The sequence below is a fragment of the Anoplolepis gracilipes genome, chromosome 1, assembly GCF_047496725.1.
Source record: "Anoplolepis gracilipes chromosome 1, ASM4749672v1, whole genome shotgun sequence".
NCBI classification, from domain to species: Eukaryota; Metazoa; Arthropoda; class Insecta; order Hymenoptera; family Formicidae; genus Anoplolepis; species Anoplolepis gracilipes.
The window spans coordinates 17,776,630-17,796,681 of record NC_132970.1 but is presented as its reverse complement, the minus strand read 5'-3'; the positions used below and the strand labels follow the sequence as shown (position 1 = coordinate 17,796,681).

Sequence of the window (20,052 nt, the reverse complement as noted above, 5' to 3'; positions counted from 1 at the left end):
GAACAGTCATTCGTAAGACAAACTTCTCCGGCTGTGCAATTTCCTACATCCATTCCTTTCCATTGGTTTCTTTTTTTTTTTTTTTATTAATTTTAAGAAGCGCGATGAGAAGAGATGTTTTTAGAAATCGAAGCAACAAGATGTCTATTAAACAATGTATTAAACTAACAATAAGTATAATTATCAATATAATATATTTTCGGTATTCATTATTTTAGTTCCTAATTTCAGTATTACAATTTTTTTAATTATTAATTTTAAGAAGCGCGATGAGAAGATATGTTTTTATAAATCGAAGCAACAAGATGTAATCGGTCTATTAAACTAACAATAAGTATAATTATCAATGATACCTTGGTCAAATTAAATAAAAAATTTTTTTCAACTCCTAATCTCAGGATTAAGAATCTTTTCGAAATCACTTGGACATATTTTTGATATTCATTATTTTAGTTCCTAATTTCAGTATTACAATTTTTGTAATTATTAATTTTAAGAAGCGCGATGAGAAAATATGTTTTATAAATCGAAGCAACAAGATGTAATCGGTCTATTAAACTAACAATAAGTATAGTTATCAATGATGCCTTAGTCTAATTAAATAAAAAAATTTTTCAACTGCTAATCTCAGGATTAAGAATCTTTTAGAAATCACTTGGATATATTTTCTGTATTCATTATTTTAATCCTTAATTTTAGGATTACATTTTTTTTAATTATTAATTTTATGGTGTACACGTTCGTATAATTATAACATCGCATTAAATCACTTTAGTCGATCTATATAATTCGCGACAGAGAATTCGGGACAAAATTCTATTTATAATTTACGCGTGGCATCTATTTTGATGCATGTACTGCATATATATACATACTGATGTACATATATACATACTGATATATTCTATGATATAACTGTATTTTGATTCTTTAATGTGTAATTGTCTTATACTATACTATATATATATATATATATATATATATAGAGAGAGAGAGAGAGAGAGAGAGAGCTAACAAATGGAATCGGCTAGTGACACGATTTATACAATTTTGTAATATGATTCATTTGCCTACCACGTTTCGACAGACATGTGACATACATATACAGGGTGTCCCGTTTTAATTTGCCTCTCTAAAATTTTTTTGACTGTAGAAAAAAATACTTCAGAGGAAATTGTTTATTTCAAAGAGAGACATAAAATGGTGTTATTGATTTGATTTTAAGTATACGTACAAAGCTCGTATGGAGATCAACTTAATTTTTTTTAATGACACTACCTTAATTTTTTACATAAATCGATTTTTCGCAATATTCTGCATGGTTATATCAGCATAACTATACTTTGTGTTAGTTTAATAGATTGTTTAATAGACATCTTGTTCCGATTTATAAAAACAACTCTTCTCATCGCGCTTCTTAAAATTAATAAAAAAAAAGAAAACAATGAATATGATATAAGCATATGATCATCAAAATTTGAATAGTTTACGAGATATTTCATAATTTGACATAATTTTACATAAACTATGAATATCTCATAAAATATTCGTCTTTAAATTATCTTGTATCTCAATACTTTTATGCACAAAATAATAAAAGAAATTAATTGGTGAAAAGAAAATACATAGTTTTGTCTTAATAAAAAAATATAAATTTGCAAGAAACAGTTACATGCGGTAATAATAGTGATACCCTGTATATGACAAATATGCGGTTTCTCACTTTTATCATGAAATACACTACTTTTCATGTTGATCTTGAGTAAATACAATAGTTAGTGATAAGAAATGTTAAGTTCAACTTTTACGATTTTAAGTCTTTTCTACTGTCTCGTATCTATATATTTGCGCATTTAATATTTATTTATTCAGCTAAACGTGTATCTCCATCATTATGATACATATAAGTGTGCACATATAAACATAATTTAAATACATTTAATAAAAAATTAAATAGTATGGCTACATTGTCTGTCTTCTAATATTAAAAATCGAATCTTAGTATTTAATTGTAAGTTTTATTGTAAGTACTTATAACGAATGTTAATTGATAATGACAGAAGAGAAAAGAAACGAATGTATCGTTAATTATTAATAAGATGCAGTTCCATTTCAAAAATGAATTAGAATTGTTATTGGAGGGAATAACGTTCAGGGAAAAACTGTGTTCAGTTAATTTCAACAAAAATCTATTTCCCAGCAATATCGAAGTGTCATAAAAATCATCGAAGTTTCACCCATCGGAAAGACCCTGAAAGACCCTGATATATGCCAATTTAAAGCAAAGTTAGTCGCATATATGGTTGTATATTGGTTGCAAAGTATGAAGCAGGATCTCAAGATTGACAAATGTGATTTCTGCACAATACTGATCGATATATTAGGTCAACTCCAGATGAAAGAACTAGTAAATTCAAAACCATTATAACACGCTTCGCATACCAGATTGCTGTTTGTAACACATGTCTATGTATTATATACTATTTGATAGGTGATACCTCACCTGTCATTTTAACATAAAATTTATTTTTTTGTCGCTTTTAAAATGTGAGAAAAAATGTTGAAAAGAAAAAAGTATTTTCCATTATTTTCTACAATCTTTTTCCAACGTTTTGGCAGCACATCAATTCAAGCACAAACTTATTAAAATGTTAATCTAATCGTTATTGGACTTATTATACAAAAATATAGATTGCATCTAATTAGATTGATGATATCTAATTATGTTGAAATGCAAATGATCTAATGATAAAGGATAACAATCTAATGTATCTAAATTAGGTGCTAACGTCCAGTCTATGAAGGGACATCTGCAAAAGTAGCGAAATGCTTATCATAAATGTTTGATATAAAATAGCATAGCAATGCGCATTTAGACATAATTACATGAAAATATTTGTATGGAAGCTATTGTTTGTTTCATTTATTCAAGAAATTTAAATAAATAATAAACTCCAAAATCAAATGTATGTAATGTTTCTAATTATAATCTTATAACTTATATCTTATAATTCAGCTTATATTTATTATAGTTATTATATTCCAATTGTTGTTTCTTATAATTTCAATATATACGTTTTACATATATTTACTAAATTATAATGAAGTGACTTATTTATAACTTTTAAAGCTCCTTGATATTCAAATCAAAAATTGTTCAACGTATCTTGCAAAAATGGTAAATATATTTTATCCGGACAGATACACAAAAAAATGATCTTGCAACTTCAATAAAAATTTTCTAGGTGTAAAAAATTAACTGAAACAGATAAATTATTAGCAAATATTGTGATACTGCATATATTTTGTACTTAATTAATTTAAATGACAGAGACAGAATTTATATCTGTACTATTAGTGTAATTTAGACAGAAAATTTTTCTGTGATGCCTATCTTTAAGGTTTATAATTGTCAAGGACAATTATATTTATGATTAATATTTGACAATGGGATCTAAATTTTCTAGAGGTATTGCTAGAATATTGCTGCTATAAATTTTATACGTGAGAAACAATATTTTACAGATACAAAAAGTAGCAAAAAATTTTAATTGAGATATCTAGCAATCTATCTACATTAGCAAAATATTTTTTTGAGTGTAATTTCTGACTTATACCGTCTTCATTGTTTTCAGCTAAATTCAAATAAATTCAACTGCACAATACACTATTTTATATAGTATCATATTTTAAGCAAACGTTTTTTAAATTTTTCTAAAAAATGTTAAAGATTAGTTTGATATTTATATTTACATTTAGATTTAATTTCCAAAAGAAAAATGAAACACTATCTGTTCAATAACGATTAGATTATCATTTTAATACATTGTTGGAGAAGTGACATTGGAACAAATAAGAGAAACTAAAAAAATTATATCATTATTTAATCTAAAATTTCCAAATACCTTTAACAGAGTTCGAGACTGTTAAATATGTTAAAACACATAATAAACAAATTTCTTGCCTCATTAATTGATTATAATCAATTGATAATGTAAATATTGAGAAGCAATAGCTGTACACTTGCGGTTTTGATACGCGAGGCGTATTATATATGATGGTTATGAATTTACGTAATTTAGGGCGTTTTCCAGCAAACGGCACAGACGACACAGTGTAACACAGTGTCCATTAGTGTAAGTGAGACACAAGAAATGTTCTCCCTCACACTAATGGACACTGTGTTACACTGTGGACACTGTGTCGCCTGTGTTACTTGCTGAAAAACGCCCTTATTTATCTGGACCTGACCTAATATATCGATTTCGTATAATCCTTCGTGCGATCATATGCGCACGAGTTCTGATGCCATGCTGGACTGATTTGATGTATTGAATCTATTGGATATTTAGGAACTCAAATGCTATTATATCATCACCTCCTGAAAGATAAAGTTGATATGACAGTCGTTTTTCAGTACACTTTTTCTTTCGCCGATGTTAATCTCTCGAGGCTCCCGATAATAAACGATAATCATATAAAAAAAAAAAAATAAATAAAATTACTAATCTTTTGCTAATAATAAAACACTTTTCTGGAGATTGCGGTACGTTTCTTAAAATTTTTTGCTTCCCAGTAAACGCTAGATATTTTTGAAATATTTCATTTGTATTCTAATAGTTCTGTGTATCTTGGAATAGCAGAGAAATGTTCACAGAATATTCAAATAAGTGTGAAATATTCCGAATTCTATTGTGTAATCAGGTACGTGTATGTATAATAAGGAACATTTAGTGTAAATTTTGATATACGTATGGAGCATAAAAAATAAAATAAAAAATAGAATAAAACAAAATGATAAAAAAAATGGAGATTTTGTACTTATTTGAATATTCTCTGTACGTTCTTTAAATATTCCGGAATCTTTTGGAATGTTTTTAAAATGTTAATTTTGGATTTTTGGAATATATTTGGAATATTTTATAAATATTTTATAAATATTTCAGAAATATCTAGCGTATACTGGGTAAGGGCAGTCGTTCAGTCGCGCTTTTCGCAATCGGAGAGGTCCGATGGACGCGCGCTGGTACGATAACGTCACATCAGATACATATACATATATATATATATATATATATATATATATATATATAAAGATGCGTTTGAAGAGACATTATTAATATGCCTTATCCTTATTAAACTTTCAATATGTAACAAAGATGAAAAATAAAATTAAAAACGCCACTTGCACGGCATACTATATGCGATTTGAAATCTATCGAAAAACGATATTTCGATTTTCAATACATCGAAATGAGAACAAAGCAACAAACTAACAACGAATTTTACTTGACGCAGAAATAAAATTTAAAATATTTGAACGTTTAGATACTATTGAAATAGAGAAATAGAATAAATTAATTGATTTGATATAAATGAAATTTTCCATAATATCAGAGAAAGTAAAAGGATATTAAAAAATCGAGATGCATGAATAAGTTAATATTGTTGCATTTTAAAGTGCATTCCATTTGTCGTTCCATTTGACGTTTCCAACACTCGTGGAATCGTATTTTATCCTTGTTATTCATCGCAAGTTCAAGAAAGGTAGATAATGACGTTGTGATCATGTGATCGCCAAACAGCACGTGGTCCTTGGAAACAAAATGGCTGCTACGAGAAATGCGCGGGTTTTATTTCGATTCTGAGTACTCGGCAACAATTAACGAAAATTAAAATATATCGAGGGTCAATAGATAATATTTAATAGTAACAGGAGTAAATGAACGTGTTAATTATTAGTCATTAATAAGATGCAGTTCCATTCTGAAGGGGGATTAGAGCTGTTATCAAGGTTCAGAGAGAAACGGCGTTCAATTAACCTCGACGAGACTCTTTTCTCCAGTGACATCGGCGACCGAAACGTCATAGAAATCGTCGGAGCCTCATCCACTGGGAAGACCCTGCTATTATGTCAATTTATAGCAAAGTGCATATTGCCGACATGGTATAAAGGAATCAAGATCGACGGATGCGACTCCTGTGCAATATTGATTGATACATTCGGTCAGGTCCAGATGAGTAAGCTTGCCGAGCTCATGACCATCATGACACGTACCGCGTGTCAAACCGCTGGTGTGCAGCTACCGGTCGAGACCATAGCCCTACTTGTGAGTAAGTCTCTGGAAAACTTGACGGTGATCAGCTGTTGCAACAATGAGCAGTTACAGCTGTCTTTGCACGCACTAGAGGATGAACTTCTCAGCGATGAAAGGATTGCTCTGTTAGCTATAGATAATATACTGGCGTACTATTGGCAGGTGAGGAGAGAGAAAGGTATACTTAGTATGGATCAGTATGCGAAGAGCTTGGTAAGAACTATTCGAGCTCGGATATCTCAGTTTTGCAATGTGACAGTTTACACGAGATGGAATGAATCGGTGTTCCAATACGAACCACCTGTAACTAGTCTAAATAGCCCAAAACGCACTAATCTGTTAGAGGGAACAGATTTAAATTATAGACTACAACTTTGTAAAAGTTCTGTGGCTCGTGAATTTATATGCCACATACAATCTGTAAATGATATAAAACAGATTCGTTATACAATCTCTGATTCTGGTACAAAATGGATTCTTTAATAACGTATGGAAAGTGAAACATATTTTTTATTAATAATCAATTGACGAGAGGAGAAATTTGTCCACTATGTCTAATGGATTTAACAGTTTTGAACCTGCTATTGTTATTTGACAATTTGGATTGAATAAAGATATAATTTCTTTAGCTTCTCTCACTTCTTCTGGTGTCACACCTCCAATAATGTAAATAATAACCCAATCATTATCACATGGATAATGTTTCATTCTTCCTTTGGAAAATAAACTGTAAATAAAAATATCAAGCTAGTCTTCAAACATTTTTTAATAGAAAAATTTAAACAATGAATGCTTAAAGTGTTATTATAATAAAATAATGCACTTATTATGCATTTTAACTTACTTGAATCCAGCTGAAAGCAATGAGGGTGATCTCTGGTGTAAATCAGGAATTTCATATCTGTCTGGATGGAATATGTCTGTCAATAATTGTTGCAGGATACCAACACGTTCAACAATTTCTTGAGAACTCGATTTGGACATCAAGGATCTATAAAAGATATAAATAAGCCACTTTATTATAATTTAATAAATGTAAAGCATAAATATCGAAAATATAAGGGACAACAATTGGAAACTATAAAAATTATGTGCTATAAGAGCTAGAAACATTATATATATTCAATTTCAGAGTTTTATCATCTATTTAAATTTTAAATTAGAATGTGATATAAATAGTTTCATACGTGTAATCGTGTAGAAATGCGCGTTGCTGTGCTATTTCATGTAAGACATTTATGATGCATTCTGCTACTTTCATAGATGTTTCCTTCATGGACTGGTCATCAGCAACACCTAATTTAGATATATTAGATCAATATGATTGCAAATACTCTTATTATTTTATAATCTTCAATGTATATTAGATATCATCAATATAATTAGATAAAATCTATATTTTTGTATAACAAATTTTTATATAATTTAATATTTTAGAGAGAGAGAGAGAGAGAGAGAGAGAGAGAGAGAGAGAGAGAGAGAAAACTAGAATTTATTATTTTAGGTAAATCGTTATATGTTTAACAAAACTTTCTTCTGAGACAATTTACTTTAATTAATGTACTTCATATCCGAAAATTAAATTTATATATTATGTAACTAAATGTAAATTTTTTGATAATTTATATTTTATATTATTGCAATATTAAAATATTTTTCATAATTAATAGAATTCTCCGATATTCTTAATTGTTCAATTTGTTATTTCTGTACTTTGTAGTATAACATTTTACGAACCAAAGAGTAATAAAGTTTGTTGATACACTGACATCTTGTTATTAACCGGATTCTCATTTAATTTTGTTGTATCTTCAAATACAGCGTCGGCGATGGCTTCCTTCAGCTGCTGCTCTTGTTTAGAAGAGAATTGTATTTCGGTTCCAGCAAGCGCGTAAATATGCACCAAAAGCGCTAATATATTATCTGTATCCAGACCTCGTTTCTCGCGAGTTCGTATTATATTGCTAAACTAAAAATATTTCAAAAGAAAAATATATACGTATATTATAATGAAATAAGATATAAATATCGAAAAATACAAACTACTAAATTCGATAATTACTTGCCCAAGCACACTCGTAGAATCACGACTTACAGCTATATTTTGCAATACCAGTTTTTCGAGACTAATCAACAAATCTAATTGGGAAGTTTTCTCTGACGTTAAGGCTTGTATGATTCCTAGCACCACCTGCAATAAAGTATAGTATTTATCAGACAAGTAATTTTTTAAATGTTGTGTACATATATGATAAAAAAATTATATACAATGATATTCTATCATTGAAACACATACTTGAAGCTTTTTGCTTGATTCTGTTATTGTATGAAGATTATCTATGTCTTTGAATTTATTTACAAGTTTCTCTAGACTACGCGCAGAAATCCTCGTTGCTAGTTTTGATTTTAGATTTTCTTTTGTTGAAAATATATCAATGAGCATTTTATTCATAGCAATCAACACTTCTTTTTGCTTTTTCGTGATTAATATATTCATCAGGCTTTTGTCCTTGTTGGCCAAGCATCCTGGTACCTCGATAAGTTCCTTGAAAGATAAAAACTTGTAATTTTTACATAATAATAATATTTTACGATATTATTCATAGTGTTCGCGTGAAATATATATAATTAATTTTTTATATATTGTACCTGTGAACCACAAAATAGAGAAGACATATTTATAGCGACGTCGTTGCAATGATGAGGTAAATGGGGTAAAGTACACAGTATCCTGGCTAGCAACGATTCAGTATTATTACTAGTAGGAGTACAAAGATCTAATGCTCTATCAACAAAGATTAAAGATACTCCTTTTCTCTTTGCACCAGTTAAATTCTATATAGAATAAAATCATTAAAATAAAATATTTATATCTTCTAATATATATCTTTATCTTTCTTATTTTTAATTATGATTATTATAATTACACTTTTATAACAAAATACTTGCATTTCTACGATTAACAGCTGCTGGCAATGTTTCTAATTTTTCTGCAACATACTCGCTGAATTTTCCCATTGAGTAAATATCTTCTTTCAAGTTCAAATATGCAAACAGACTGTGGAATAAGCTTACGAGATGATCAACTGTGTACTCTTCTTCTTTATTCTTTACTAATTTACTATTTAAAGGTGATAATAGATCATCAAAAGGCGGTGTCACAAATAGACCATCATCAATTGGACTAATAAAAATTGGTCGAAATAATATTGTCACTGAACAATCCTATAAATTAATCCCAATAAAGTCAATTTCATAAATATACAATAAATACAAAACTAAAATTAAATTCTCTGTGACTAGACATTACTATTAAATGTAAGTAAGGGACAATTGCTTACTTGCGATTGTTGATTAGAACGCATCCAGCTTTTCACATCCCTCTTTAATTTGATATAATCCACTCTATCCTCTAATGGAACTGTGTCATCGTAACTCAGTAGAGTTGGATGTGCAGCAGTGACAATTGTACAACAATCAAACGCATTCTTCTCCATTATCATTTTAACGGTGCGTTGATAAAATGCTGGATTAGTGGCGGTTGAAATAATAGTTGCCTTCTTGCAATTCTGCACTTTGACATACTGTAACAAAGCAAGGATTACAATAAATTAACAATCCTACAAGTAATAAGATAAAAATATTGTACTTTCACATACGCGAAAATTGTACATTGCCAGTTCGTAAACCGATATTGCACCAGCATCCTTAAGGAAGGAGTATACCCTGTCACCCGTATGCCAATGCAGACATTCCGTTGCTGCATGATCTATGTAGACCGCGGACTCACGTACAAGAGTCGCGATATCATGCCAAGTGTCGGCGAGAAATTGTTCCAGGTCACTGACGTTTTCCATTATTAATTATACACATTACAGAAACATCGTCCCAATTCTTCGCTTTTATCTTGAGTAACAAAAAATATTTTTAAAAAGTAATAAAATAAAATTACATAGGGCCCTCAATTAACATATATAAATAACCACAAAATATTAATTCAATATATAACGCGATAATATTTATATATCTTTCGTATTCATCACATTAAGCAGACTTTAATTTTTTATATCGTTATATTAAGTATGTAATGTCAACGTATTATGTCTCGTGGCAAATTTTAACTTGCCACTTGTCATTTACCATATGATTAAACAGCTGATCAGCTGATGCGGGCAATGAGCTCTGTTGGAGTTTTCTGTAGCTGTAGAAAATCGAGGGGTTAGAATTGGAAAGAGACAAGTATATTTTGCTTGGATCTCTGTCTCTTTTTACATCAGATGCGTCCAATAGCACAATCGTTTATCAAGCAACTGTTCGTGATTGGTATATGTTCTTATATCTATTTAAATTTTAAAAGCTAGGCCAATCACGAATAACATTCAGCCGCAGAAGCAGGTTCCCTGCAATCATGTGAATTGTATTTTAGTGACTGCGTCGTTTATGTGAAAATGTAGCTGTAACAAATGTCAAAGAGCGACGTATATTGTACGAGAATTGATTATACTGATTATACTTTAGCAAGATAATAAGTAATCTTCAATCAAGCATTAAAAAGATCTTGATGATAAAAATTTGTACGTTAAAATATATTGCCGAATATATTAGCCAAGAAAGAATCTGTCAAGAGAAAATTAATAACACATATTTTTGACACCTTTTACTCCAATGGCATTGACAGGACCCGACTTGCCAAAAATTCCAACTCCTTTGAAATTCAGCATTCAGCAATATTTAACGATCGCAACGAAACATGACCAACGAGACTGTGTTGTCAGTTATTGGTGTATGTAATAACATATACGCTTCTATCTTTTAATTATACAAAAATATTTCAATATCTTAGAATATTTCCAATGCTTTTTAGTATATCGGAAAAATATCTCCCTCTTATTATAGAAATTTAATTTAATTTAATTTAATTTAATTTTAATTTTAACTCCTTACCTTCTCTTTTATGATAAGAGAAACATTAAAAACATTAAATTAATTTCTCTTTTAAAACAGGCCGTCTTTATGCTCTTCAAACTGGATTAAAGATATCTACAAAGACATCAGAGGAGACAAATTTTTTACTAAAGTTAATGGACTGGTTGGAAAAAACAAAAAAGGAATTACATGATAATGAAGCCATTACTAATGATGTAGCTGCTCAAGCACATTTGGAAAATTGGGCCTTAAAGCTTTTCTTGTATGCTGATAAGAACGATAGAGCTGCAAATTTTTCTAATAATGTGGTGCAAAGCTTTTATACGGCTCAGGCATTGTACAATGTATTGACGTTGTTTGGAGAACTGAGTGTAGAAGCAGCGCAGAATCGAAAGTATGCACAATGGAGAGCAACTTACATCCATAACTGCTTGATAAATGGAGAAACTCCAGTACCAGGGCCAATGAAAGAAGAAAATGAAGAAAATGAAGAAAATGAGGCATTGAATGAAGATAGTAAGTTGATTATTTATTCTCTTGTTAAGTTATTAGAGTCTAAGGAACATTTTATGATTATTAGATAAAGATTCCGATTTGAATATAAATCCTGAAGCTGAAAGTCCCAAGGACAACACTCCGCAAAGTATGCCGTCTATTCCTGCAAATCTACCTTCTACAGGAACTAAGTCATTTGATTCAGAAGATAGTAATGCATATAAGACAGAAAGTAAGTTCTATGTAAATAATGTAAATATATTTATTTACAAAAGAAAGAGAGCAAATAAATAATTAAATCTTCAAAGATATGTAATAATTTGATAAGAATTAATCTAATTCTGAATAAAATATTTTATAGGCGGTGCTAATCTGTCGGTAGAACAAATTAGTAAGGCCCAAAAGTTTATAAAATGGGCAAGTAGCGCATTGGACTATGATGACATATCTACTTCCGTAACGAATCTTCGAAAGGCTTTGCATCTTTTAACTACTGGTCAAGAACCTGCATAGATAAAGGAAGTGCATAAATAACAGCTTACTTACAATTAACTGCGTTGAATTTGTCGCCTGTAATGATCAGTAGATATGATAGATCAAAGATATTTTACATAACATTTTAAGATTTTTATACATGTGCAACTTTTGAATATACAGATAACAGACGGTGAAAATATACATATAGAGGCAAGTTTACAATAACTAGTCAAATTGGCCTTGAATATATGTGTTGCACTTATATAATTAAAACAAAACTTGTTAAAGACTATATTTCTAGATTTTAGCTGTTGTTGTTCAAAATAAGATAGGATTGTACATCATATTTATTACAGCTACTGTCCTGAGAACTTTAATATGTTCTCAAATAAAAACTCCAGCATATTCTGTTCCTCAAATAATTTTTTAATAACATTATCAATAAAGAGAACATAGAGAAATAAATTGTGTATTTAATATAAACATAAAGTTTCAAAATATAATGAACACAGGATACAAATATAATGAACGAGTATACAAGAGTTTAAGGAGCAAGTAAACTTAAATATAAATAAGTAAAATTAAATTTAAAAAAAATTAAGCAGCCAATACGTTAAAATGTTACAAATAAAATTATTAAAGATACGTAAAAACAAATTATAAATACGCGAAGAAATTACGTTCTTATATATCTTTAATAATTTTATTCGTAACGTTTTAACGTTATATTCCGGGTCTGCTTAGTTTTTTAAATTTAACTTTACTTATTTATATTTAAGTTACTTGCTCTTTAAGTTCTGGCATACTTCATTATATATTTAAATAATTAATTATCATAAAAAATAATTAAGATCTTAAAATGTGTGGTAAAACATGTAAGGCACATTATAAAAATTGATGAAAATATATTGACATTTTAAAATAGACGGCTTGATATGTGATTTTTAAGAGACAGTATATTATTACACTTTCGCAAACTTTAGAATTTAATAATTTTCCGTAAGCAAAATGAATTTATTATATTTCGTGCCGCGAGATGTATGTACCTAAAACACATCTTGTACGTATGTAATATATTTTTTATATATACTTAATGCCCTAACTTTTTGGAGAATTAAAATAGAAATGAATAATATAATTATAAGAGAAATAAATAAATTAGCAAAAATATATACACACACAAATATATATATATATACACACCAATATCGTCCTTCTCAACATTTCCTAGTTTTTATTAAACATTGTATGATATAAAAATGTGATTATATCGAAAAATTTTAACATTTAAACGATAATACTTTCTCGGTACAACATTTAAACGATGTAATTATGCGTGTTTCATTGTAATTTTATATACAAAAGACAAAAATTATGCTTTGAACAGAAATATAGCATACAAATATCCTTTTTCGAAGTTCAAAGCAAATTAATAATTTGAGAATTATTATGAAATGTTTATAGAGAGTGAAAGATGTTGATTTTATATTCATGTGCATAAACATTCCATAAATCATTAACCATAGCTTAAAGTATTTGCCTTGCGTTGCGTAAAAATACGATCATGGGTATCGAATGGTGCTTACAGGAAAGTCTATCTACTATGATTTCTTACTTTTTAATTTTGGTTTTATTTATCAAATTGTCCGATCACACTTCTTATTCGCACGTGAAGTTTTTAAGAAATAAATAAATTAACGCTAGTATATACGCGCTTGTGTGTGTCTTCGATTACTAATAAGAAACATTTTCTCTATATGCCCATACACGCATTCTCGCACGACATATATAAGGAACACATTCATTCAAGTGGCAGTTAGTACCTCATGCTTAAGCTAATGTCACCGAGGACTGGTCGCATCAATATCGATTAGTATTACGCGCAGCAAATTTTCTTTCTCCGTTTATATCATAGTTAGTCTTGTACATATCATAATTTTCTTATATTTGTTTATCATGTAATGTTTATATATATATATATATATATATATATATATATATATATGTATAGCAGGGATATATATTTCTAGTTTAATTCTATTTTTGTAACTATATATATATATATATATATATAGATTTTAATGGTTTATATTCTATAGCTGTTTATATTAGTGTTATGCATATTGTGCATCTGTATGTGTGTGTGTGTGTACGTATTTGATACGATAATCATTATGTCGTAATTATAAAAGAGATGAAAAAAGATGAATTGATCAGAATAAGTTGACCACAAGCTTAAAATTAACATTAATAATAATAACTATCTCCGATTCTTTGCTTTTATTCGTATCATTGTAGTCCTAATTGTAATATAAATAGAGAGAGATAATTTCTTTAACCATGGCTAGCACGACATTGATCGACATTGATGCAATAGTATCTTGTCTTAATGGATCAAATTGTTGCGGGATGAAACACTATCACATCGATTAGCGAAAACGTTTATCGATCTCTCATCGCGGACTGAGATTACTATTAATATTAACAATCGAAATTTTGTATTACAGATTTTAATTAATCATTAAATTACATTTATAAATATATCGAAATAAATCCGTATTTGTTAAATAATTTGCATTAGAGATAAGAAAGGTATAAAGCTAAGAAATTGTTTCTTTTTGTATAATTTCGCAATAAATTCCAAAAATCTTATCGCGTCTACAAACTTAATGACGCTCGCTTTTTATTCTGTAAATCATGTTGTAAAATATAGTGTGCAAAGTAGACATTGAGTGCAATTAATATTCATTTCACTATTCGCATTAAAAACGATCACCGCAAATTATTCTTTTCCCATCTCGCTTCCTCTTTTGAAAGCGTATTTTTACTATTTTACTTTATTTCTTACTAATTTAACCCACATGATCCCAAAGTACCGTTTTTCTTTTTCTTCCTAGATATAGTTATAGATATAGTTTCTTGTTAAGTATACGAGAGCGTCAACGGATCATCGCGATTTTCGCGTAAAAACTGTCTACTTAATTCGTCATAGTTCAAACGCGCAAAGTGAAATAAAATTTTTTGATTACAATGGCACCAAGGAAGAGCAGGAAAAAATCTATCGATTTACATATATAACATATTTTTTAGTATTACTTTGCGTTTGAACAATGATAAATAGTGTTTTACGCGAAAAATGCGACACACAAAGCCCGCTTTTCGCGGACACTCCCATATCTCGAGTCTATACACATCAGGAAAGAGATGCAAAAAAGAAAAGATATTGAATAAATGGTGTCTTAAGATTTTGAAAAGAGAGTTCCATCTTTGGAGAGATGGGAGCGAAAGGAAGAGACGTTTATATATATATATATATATATATATATATATATATAAACATTAACTTTACGATGTTTCAGATATGAAATCGTAGAATCTAGTGGGTTAACGTGAAAACGGTGCGTTCTCCCGTTCAAACATAATCCCGTTCAGTCTTGCTTCTTAGCTTTGTCATCGACGCCGTTTGCCGTCACCGATTGCGTATCCTCTCGTCTCAGCTGCCAGTCGATCACCAATCGCCCCGTCAGCATAAAGAAGAATACCTGAAACCACATCCCGTTTTTTATCAATTTACAATTTATTAAATGAATTTACAATTCATAAAATTCAGTCGAAATTACTCACCAGTGCCGGGGCAATCCTCTCGAACTTATCGTTGACCATGTAATGAGAATACACGGCCATCAGCATCAAAAGAAGCAGCACTGTGTTCGATAAGTTCTTAACTTTGTCTGAAAGCAATTTATACGATTAATACTCTCACTGGATTTCAATTTGTAAAATATAAAAAATATCTACGGGAGATAAAAAATTATAAATTCGTGTAATAAATAAGTGAGAGAAACAAGAAAGAGTTCACAGAAATGAAAATCTATACATGTCTGTGTGACTCTCCGTAAAAAAGGCATCCAGTAAATTTAACACAAGCCGTGTAATCAGTAATCCGTGCTGAGCAAGAGAAAGATTTGCAATAATAAATAATAAATAATAAATGCATACACATATCAGATTCAACAGTCAAGAATTAACGATACAAAAAAAAAAAAATCTCCACGAAAAGGATAATTTGACGGGACAAGCGTCTGTATAAAGGGTGAGTATTATGAGGTCGAAGAATGGAGTGAGTTGATTCTTTGCACCTACGACTTGGAATAACTGCCATGGCGAGGCCGCAGATAATCTCGAGCGAACCAACGACTCTTCGGTACCACTTGCTGGGCACTTTGAAGTCGAGTGTCCCCGAGAGCGGAAACACTTTTGCATATTTGACATACTCCTTCCTCTGTGAAAGAAGACAGAAAAGAAAGTATATTAAAATTCTGTTAACATCGATTGTGCAAAAAAAAAAAAAAATAAAATAAAATAAAAAATAAACCGCCCTAACAGCACACATGTGCAAAAGATGTTTTTAAGAAATCCATAGAATGTTAAAACATACTTTAATATCCTGTGGATCTCTTATAAACATTTTTTGAACATGTGTACTGATAAGGTTTATAAGATAGTTGTTATATCTAGAATTACAGAATGTTCCGGTATAATCTAATTTAGCTCAAAGTTAGTCAAGCTCAAATAATTTTTTCTTCAAGAAAATCGAAATGTAACAGACTGCATTTTGGAAATATTAATAAGTGAGATAAATCGTATCTTTTAGCTAACTTTAGACGAACCTTTAATGGATTCAAATTTTCAAACAAACTTTCTCTCTCTCTCTTTCTTTTTCTGTGTCTTTATCTTATTAAAATATTTAATATCAAAAATGTTAAATATAAAATACAAAATGCAATATATGTACATATATAAATCTTGTTAAGAAAAAATTATTCTAATAAAAATCTCACTGTCATCTAATGTCCCTATTACTGTAATACGCTATATATTTAAGTACAATATCATATGTAATGACAAAATAATCGAGAGAGCCCGTCTTGGCAGCCTCAAGTAATTCAACGAGGATCTGAAGAAAATGCGACTTCTAATACGCGAAGTATATAAATATCATTCGCCAGCAAGTCAGCAAGTTTACTGGCGTTTGACCAAGCAATCTGTACGAGTGTTTATCTCAATATCATTTTTGTTGGGTAATGTCGAAGTTACCGAAATAGCGGAATGAGAACGGTCCGCATTTTACATTAAAATTTTACATTATACTTTACTTTGTTGTAAAACTGTCGCGACAGACGAAGATGACAAAATATAAAATATAAAAGATGGTAAAATATTGTTAAGCTTTAACAGAAAGGCGAAAAATTCTAACAATAATAAAACACGTTGCATTTATCAGACACATATACATGTGTATATATATGTATTTTAATAATTTATCAGTCATTTAAGTATTTTAAATTCGCGACATGAGAGAAAGTGCGCTGTCTTTAATCGCGATATACACGTGCGTTCTAGTACACACCTATATAGTGTTATTGAGCGCGCGTATATTTTTACATTGCCTATAAAAACTAAGCGATACCGCATGCGCCTTACAATCGGTTGCATTTCAGAAATTATATTTTTTCTCTGATGGCCTTGAGATCGTCTTATTGCGACTATCATAGTTGGCTGATGCCACAATCAAGTATTTGTTGGCATTGCATTAATTCGTTCACGCTACGTTTAATTACAGATCATATATATATGTTTTTTTCTCGTTTTATTTTTATAAAATTAATTTTAATTAGCGTTTTTCTTTGATTTTGTCACAACGATGTTAATTGTGTTTTAAAAAGATGTATTAGTAAAACAATTACTAATAAAATGTGATAAGTCAGATGTAAGATATATAAATCAGAATGCAACAAGTTCGACATGCCAATCTGTAGAATGTCTATTACAGATTTAGCAATTCAAAACGTGTTTTTTTTAAAAGAGTGTCAAGATAAATAAAATCTTATCTTTATACTGAGATTTGTGAAAAATTTTTTCGTACCTGAAAAAATTTATTTTTAAAACAACACTTGAATTCTGTCAGTCTATTCAAATCTATTTGAGTATTTTTATTTTTTTAAATGATATTTGTTTTTATTGTCTTTAAAGTTTTATAACTCTTTCTCTTTTGTTTGCATAATATACATATTTATATAATAATAATATATACATAATAGAGAACAAGAATATTAAAAAAACAAGTTATAGAAGCATCTATTTAAATTTGAACATAACTGTGTACATAGAAATAAATTGAGAAGTTCAAAAGCATCGCGCATGCGTGTGCTTTCTATTAATAATTCTCGCTAAATTGAAATATAAATTCCGATGACTTTGTCTAAAAAAAAATTAATTAATAATTAGTAATTAATAAATTAATTAAAATAAATTATTTTACAGAGCAAGTCTCGTAAGACAGGAGATAGATGATGTTCCATGGACTTACAAAGAAGAATAATTTGTCAATTAAAATTCCATACATTGAAGTATACCGGCATTCATATCAGAAACAATAAAATCTAAAAATTAAAGATTAAAAATAAAAGATTAATAACGATCTTTTCTCGCGCAAAGTCCACATTTGTCGTCATTGCCGTCGGATTTTTTATCTTTTCGTTAAAAAACGCGAAAATCGACATCGTGAGAACGAGGGTTGCTCTCATTGTCAGTTAGCGAGGGGAAAACGCCGTTGCCATAAGCACGTATGTAACGTTACATAACGTCAAGCCGGGCTTGACAGACGGGATATAGACGGACACACGCGACGTATCCACTTTCGTACTCTGACTCTGACGTACGTCGACGTCCCGTGAAATTATATAAGCGGAGAGACGGAGAATATGTACAAGTGACAAATGGCGTCCAGTCTGTCAATCTCATATAATCAAAAGTTTTTTTTTTATTATTTATATAAGCATTTTAATTATTTAATTAATGCATTTTAATTATTTAATAATAATTAACTCAACGTTACATTTGTATAGCTTATTGCGAATAAATCAAACTGAGTCGTCGATCAATTTTTGACTGAATATCAATAAATAAACATTCGAGAGTATGAGTTAATTCTGTCAAATTCGCTAATCATTTTTTACTAATTAAATCGTTAATAGCATTTATAAAACAGTGACTATGATATCATTATATTTAAAGTTATTCAATACTTCTTTTTGTTTCTAGCAACTATTTATCATTGATCAATTTCAATTTTGTCAAATGTAACATTATTCGATTGACTAAAATTGGCTGTCAATTTTAATGAATCACAGCGGACCTCATCAATCTCATGTGTATCGCTTTATATCGGGCTTGTCAATGAATTTCGCTAGCTCGAATTATAACAATACGCGTGCGAGAAGTTTAACAATGAACAATGCATTTTTTATCGATTTTTAAATCATCAAAACAATGGCCACATATCTGCCCCCAAGCATGGTACGTCTCATCAGAGGAGGATCGGTCTCTGGACGACTTACCAGGTCCTTGTGCAGGTCTTTGCTGATGTGCGACGTGAGCTTCATGGTGCCGACGAAGACGAAGAATATCCCGAGCAGCACCGAGAGCGATTTAAGCACTATAGAGCCCATCCTGACGGCCCCGGTGTGTACGCGAGTGCCGCCAATCGATTACCGGAAGCGAAACGCGGCGCGGGCGGCCGTGATTAAGCACGGATCGTCCCCGCGAGATCGCACCTCGTCGTCGAGACGGAGGGAGAGAGAGAGAGAGAGAGAGAGAAAGAGAGAGAGAGAGAGGGGGATAGAATACAATCTAGGAGCACATGCCCGCGAGAAATAAAACACGTTCCCCGGAGATTGTATGTTAGAAGGTGACCGCGGCAGCGACGGTGACGACGACGACGATATCCATGAGTCGTCCCGACGTCCTCTGTGTGGCTGACGCCGCGGACGCCCCCCTGGGCCGATGACGTCAACGGCCGACGCGCGCGTACATCGGCGTCACCGCGCCGGCTATTTTCTGATCGATACGCGGACGCTGCCGCCACTTCTCTTCCCCTAATCGATATAGGATGCTCCTCCTTCCACACGGCTCGATGAACCTCGAAGGGGCTACTAGAGTTCGAGTTACGCTCGATTATGAATCCTATCCTATCCTATCCTCCCCTCCCCTTCCC

General features: G+C 30.6%; 4 protein-coding genes across 4 annotated transcripts; 2 read left to right on the top strand and 2 right to left on the bottom strand.

The window, feature by feature from the left end:
* Positions 1-5,578: 5,578 nt before the first annotated feature.
* Positions 5,579-6,581, top strand: Xrcc2 (X-ray repair cross complementing 2). Its single transcript, XM_072899775.1, has one exon. It carries the CDS (start codon positions 5,754-5,756, stop codon positions 6,579-6,581), a length of 828 nt encoding a protein of 275 aa, XP_072755876.1. The 5' UTR covers positions 5,579-5,753.
* Positions 6,582-6,590: 9 nt separating this feature from the next.
* Positions 6,591-10,353, bottom strand: LOC140668192 (sec1 family domain-containing protein 2). The gene is made up of 11 exons (XM_072897380.1): positions 10,239-10,353; positions 9,758-10,004; positions 9,440-9,682; positions 9,048-9,323; positions 8,748-8,933; positions 8,395-8,643; positions 8,161-8,289; positions 7,836-8,067; positions 7,286-7,394; positions 6,943-7,089; positions 6,591-6,825 (listed from the first exon to the last, which is right to left on the bottom strand). Exons 2-11 carry the CDS (start codon positions 9,953-9,955, stop codon positions 6,612-6,614), a joined length of 1,983 nt encoding a protein of 660 aa, XP_072753481.1. The 5' UTR covers positions 9,956-10,004; positions 10,239-10,353; the 3' UTR covers positions 6,591-6,611.
* A 169-nt stretch (positions 10,354-10,522) lies between these two features.
* Vta1 (vesicle trafficking 1) lies at positions 10,523-13,073 on the top strand. The gene is made up of 4 exons (XM_072898571.1): positions 10,523-10,881; positions 11,103-11,540; positions 11,605-11,751; positions 11,881-13,073. The coding sequence occupies exons 1-4, from the start codon at positions 10,764-10,766 to the stop codon at positions 12,030-12,032; spliced, it is 855 nt and encodes a 284-aa protein (XP_072754672.1). The 5' UTR covers positions 10,523-10,763; the 3' UTR covers positions 12,033-13,073.
* On the bottom strand, positions 12,125-19,998 carry LOC140670834 (novel acetylcholine receptor chaperone). Its single transcript, XM_072902027.1, has 4 exons — positions 19,397-19,998; positions 16,140-16,278; positions 15,621-15,727; positions 12,125-15,538 (listed from the first exon to the last, which is right to left on the bottom strand). Exons 1-4 carry the CDS (start codon positions 19,505-19,507, stop codon positions 15,425-15,427), a joined length of 471 nt encoding a protein of 156 aa, XP_072758128.1. The 5' UTR covers positions 19,508-19,998; the 3' UTR covers positions 12,125-15,424.
* Between the last annotated feature and the right edge of the window lie 54 nt (positions 19,999-20,052).